At 43.1% G+C, this 2,184-nt stretch overlaps 1 protein-coding gene across 1 annotated transcript in view; it reads left to right on the forward strand.

The window, feature by feature from the left end:
* The first annotated feature begins 79 nt into the window (after positions 1 to 79).
* The window catches only part of HNRNPH1 (heterogeneous nuclear ribonucleoprotein H1 (H)), an 8,208-nt gene continuing 6,103 nt past the window's right edge, over positions 80 to 2,184 (forward strand). The window contains exons 1-3 of the mRNA XM_010181351.1: positions 80 to 212; positions 1,184 to 1,339; positions 1,537 to 1,680. Coding sequence (XP_010179653.1) covers positions 119 to 212; positions 1,184 to 1,339; positions 1,537 to 1,680 — 394 coding nt within the window. The 5' untranslated portion in view covers positions 80 to 118. The remainder of the gene's footprint in view (positions 213 to 1,183; positions 1,340 to 1,536; positions 1,681 to 2,184) is intronic.

Genomic DNA, 2,184 nt, shown 5'->3' on the forward strand with positions numbered 1-2,184 from the left:
CGGGCGCTCTGAGGGGGTGCGGGTGGCGGCCGTGCTGTGCGGCATCTCACAGGGCTTGCTTTGGTCTTCTCCAGCCACCACGGAAGCAGAGACGGAGCAGAGCCTGACCCCCAATGTGATGCTCAACACGGAGAGCAGCGAGGGATATGTGGTGAAAGTCAGAGGGCTGCCTTGGTCCTGCTCCACCGAGGAAGTGCAGAGGTTTTTCTCTGGTAAGCAGAACTGGGGGCTTTAGGGGTCGGGAGAGGGGCTGGGCTCTGTTGTCAGTTCTGGATTCCTCCTGGGAATGCTGGTGGTGGGAATGGTTCAGGGCATGTCAGTACCCAGTGAAGTCTGTAATGTAACAAGTGCCTCAGCTGGGATGCAGCGTGGAAAGCTATGTTGTGCTAGCAGGAACTATGCATGGTCTGTGAGTTGCTGGGACAGGCACAACTGCCTTAGCTTCTTGAGCAGATGGAAGAGAAAAGCTTCCATTTTAAAGAAAACCCCAAAATTCTTGCTTCAAATTGAACTAAGTCAGTTTAGTTCTTGATGTTGTCCTAATAGGCTCTCTTGTGTTTAACATTCAGCATGTCATGTCCTTCCCCCAGAGTATTAGCATTCTACAGTAATAAATAGTGGTCACAAATACATGCTTTCTTCAGTGGCTGGAGACTTCAAAGCTGCTTCAGGAGTTTGGCATATTGAACTTGATTCTGATTTAGTTCATTACACCGATTGTTCCTACTCCTTATTTCACTTCTTGCTGATAAGAAGGTTTAAGTCAGTCACAGTTATAAGCAGATACCACATTCACCTTGACCTGAGGCAGCAATGCTTTGAAAGTAGATAGTTAATTTGCATTTATCCTTAATGTTTTGCTAATTTTCAGACTTAACAAGAAGGGCGTAATACGGTTTTAGTTAGTCCCTTAGTTTATTGGTCAAGAATACTGCTGGTACTCTTCATAGAATGATTTGGGTTTGAAGGAACCTTAAAGGTCCAACCTCTCTGCTGCGGGCAGGGACACCTTCCACTGCATGAGATTGCTCAGACCTCCATTCAACCTGGCCTTGAACGCTTCCAGGGAAGGGGCATTTTTGATATAACTTTTTTTTTTTCCTTCTAGAATATGTGAAACATCTGAAGTCATAATTTTCCAGTAACAATTAAATTAATTCTGGCCTTCCTGTTTTATTTTCAGATTGCAAAATTCTAAATGGGGCTTTGGGCATTCGTTTCATCTACACCAGGGAGGGCAGACCAAGTGGAGAAGCATTTGCTGAACTTGAATCAGAGGAGGATGTGAAATTGGCACTGAAAAAAGACAGAGAAACAATGGGACACAGATATGTTGAAGGTTTGCCTCAGTTGGTCTAGTAACTGACTAAATGTGTTCGTGCTCGATGGGTTTTTGGTTTAATGTTTTTCTGTCTCTTTAAAATGCATGTGAAGGGACAATGGACTTGTGTGTCATAAGTTGAGTAGTTTCAAGGCAAGTGAGTTTTAAAACCGTTGCGCATTCCAGAATGCATTAATTCTAAGTGCCTTTTACAGTTTTCAAGTCAAACAACGTTGAAATGGATTGGGTTCTGAAGCATACTGGTCCCAACAGCCCTGATACTGCTAATGATGGTTTTGTACGTCTTAGAGGACTCCCATTTGGCTGTAGTAAAGAAGAAATTGTACAGTTTTTTTCAGGTATGTGGGATAAAAGTAGTAGCTGTAGCAGTATTGGTCTATGCTAAAAAAAACCAAACCCAGACGCCATGGGTTGCCCGTAGTACTTCCAACTGTAAACTGATGGGTATTTTATTTAATACTTATTTTATATTAAAAGTAAACAAGCAGTTCTTTATTTGTTATCTGGCCTTGAAGGACCAGTTCCTAAAGTACTTGTTTATTAAATAATTAATTCCAAAAAGCTGCTCTAATTTATACTTTGTGGGACACAACTGTTCCAAGTAAGGATAACAGAAAACAGGTGTCTTCCTCCCTAAATTAAGAATGAACAATTTGTGTGAGAGGGTATTTCCCCCCACGGTCTCGGCTGGTTCACGCTGTTCAGTGCAGGACATAGGACACTCGTACTGCTGGGCTAAGTACAAGGAGCAGGGTCTGAGGAAGGGCACACATCGTGCCCATGGCTTCTCGCAAACATAGATTTAGTGTTGAATAAGGTTCTGGAAAAAACCCAACCTGCTG

This window comes from Mesitornis unicolor, unplaced genomic scaffold (assembly GCF_000695765.1).
Source record: "Mesitornis unicolor isolate BGI_N332 unplaced genomic scaffold, ASM69576v1 scaffold17920, whole genome shotgun sequence".
Taxonomy (NCBI): Eukaryota; Metazoa; Chordata; class Aves; order Mesitornithiformes; family Mesitornithidae; genus Mesitornis; species Mesitornis unicolor.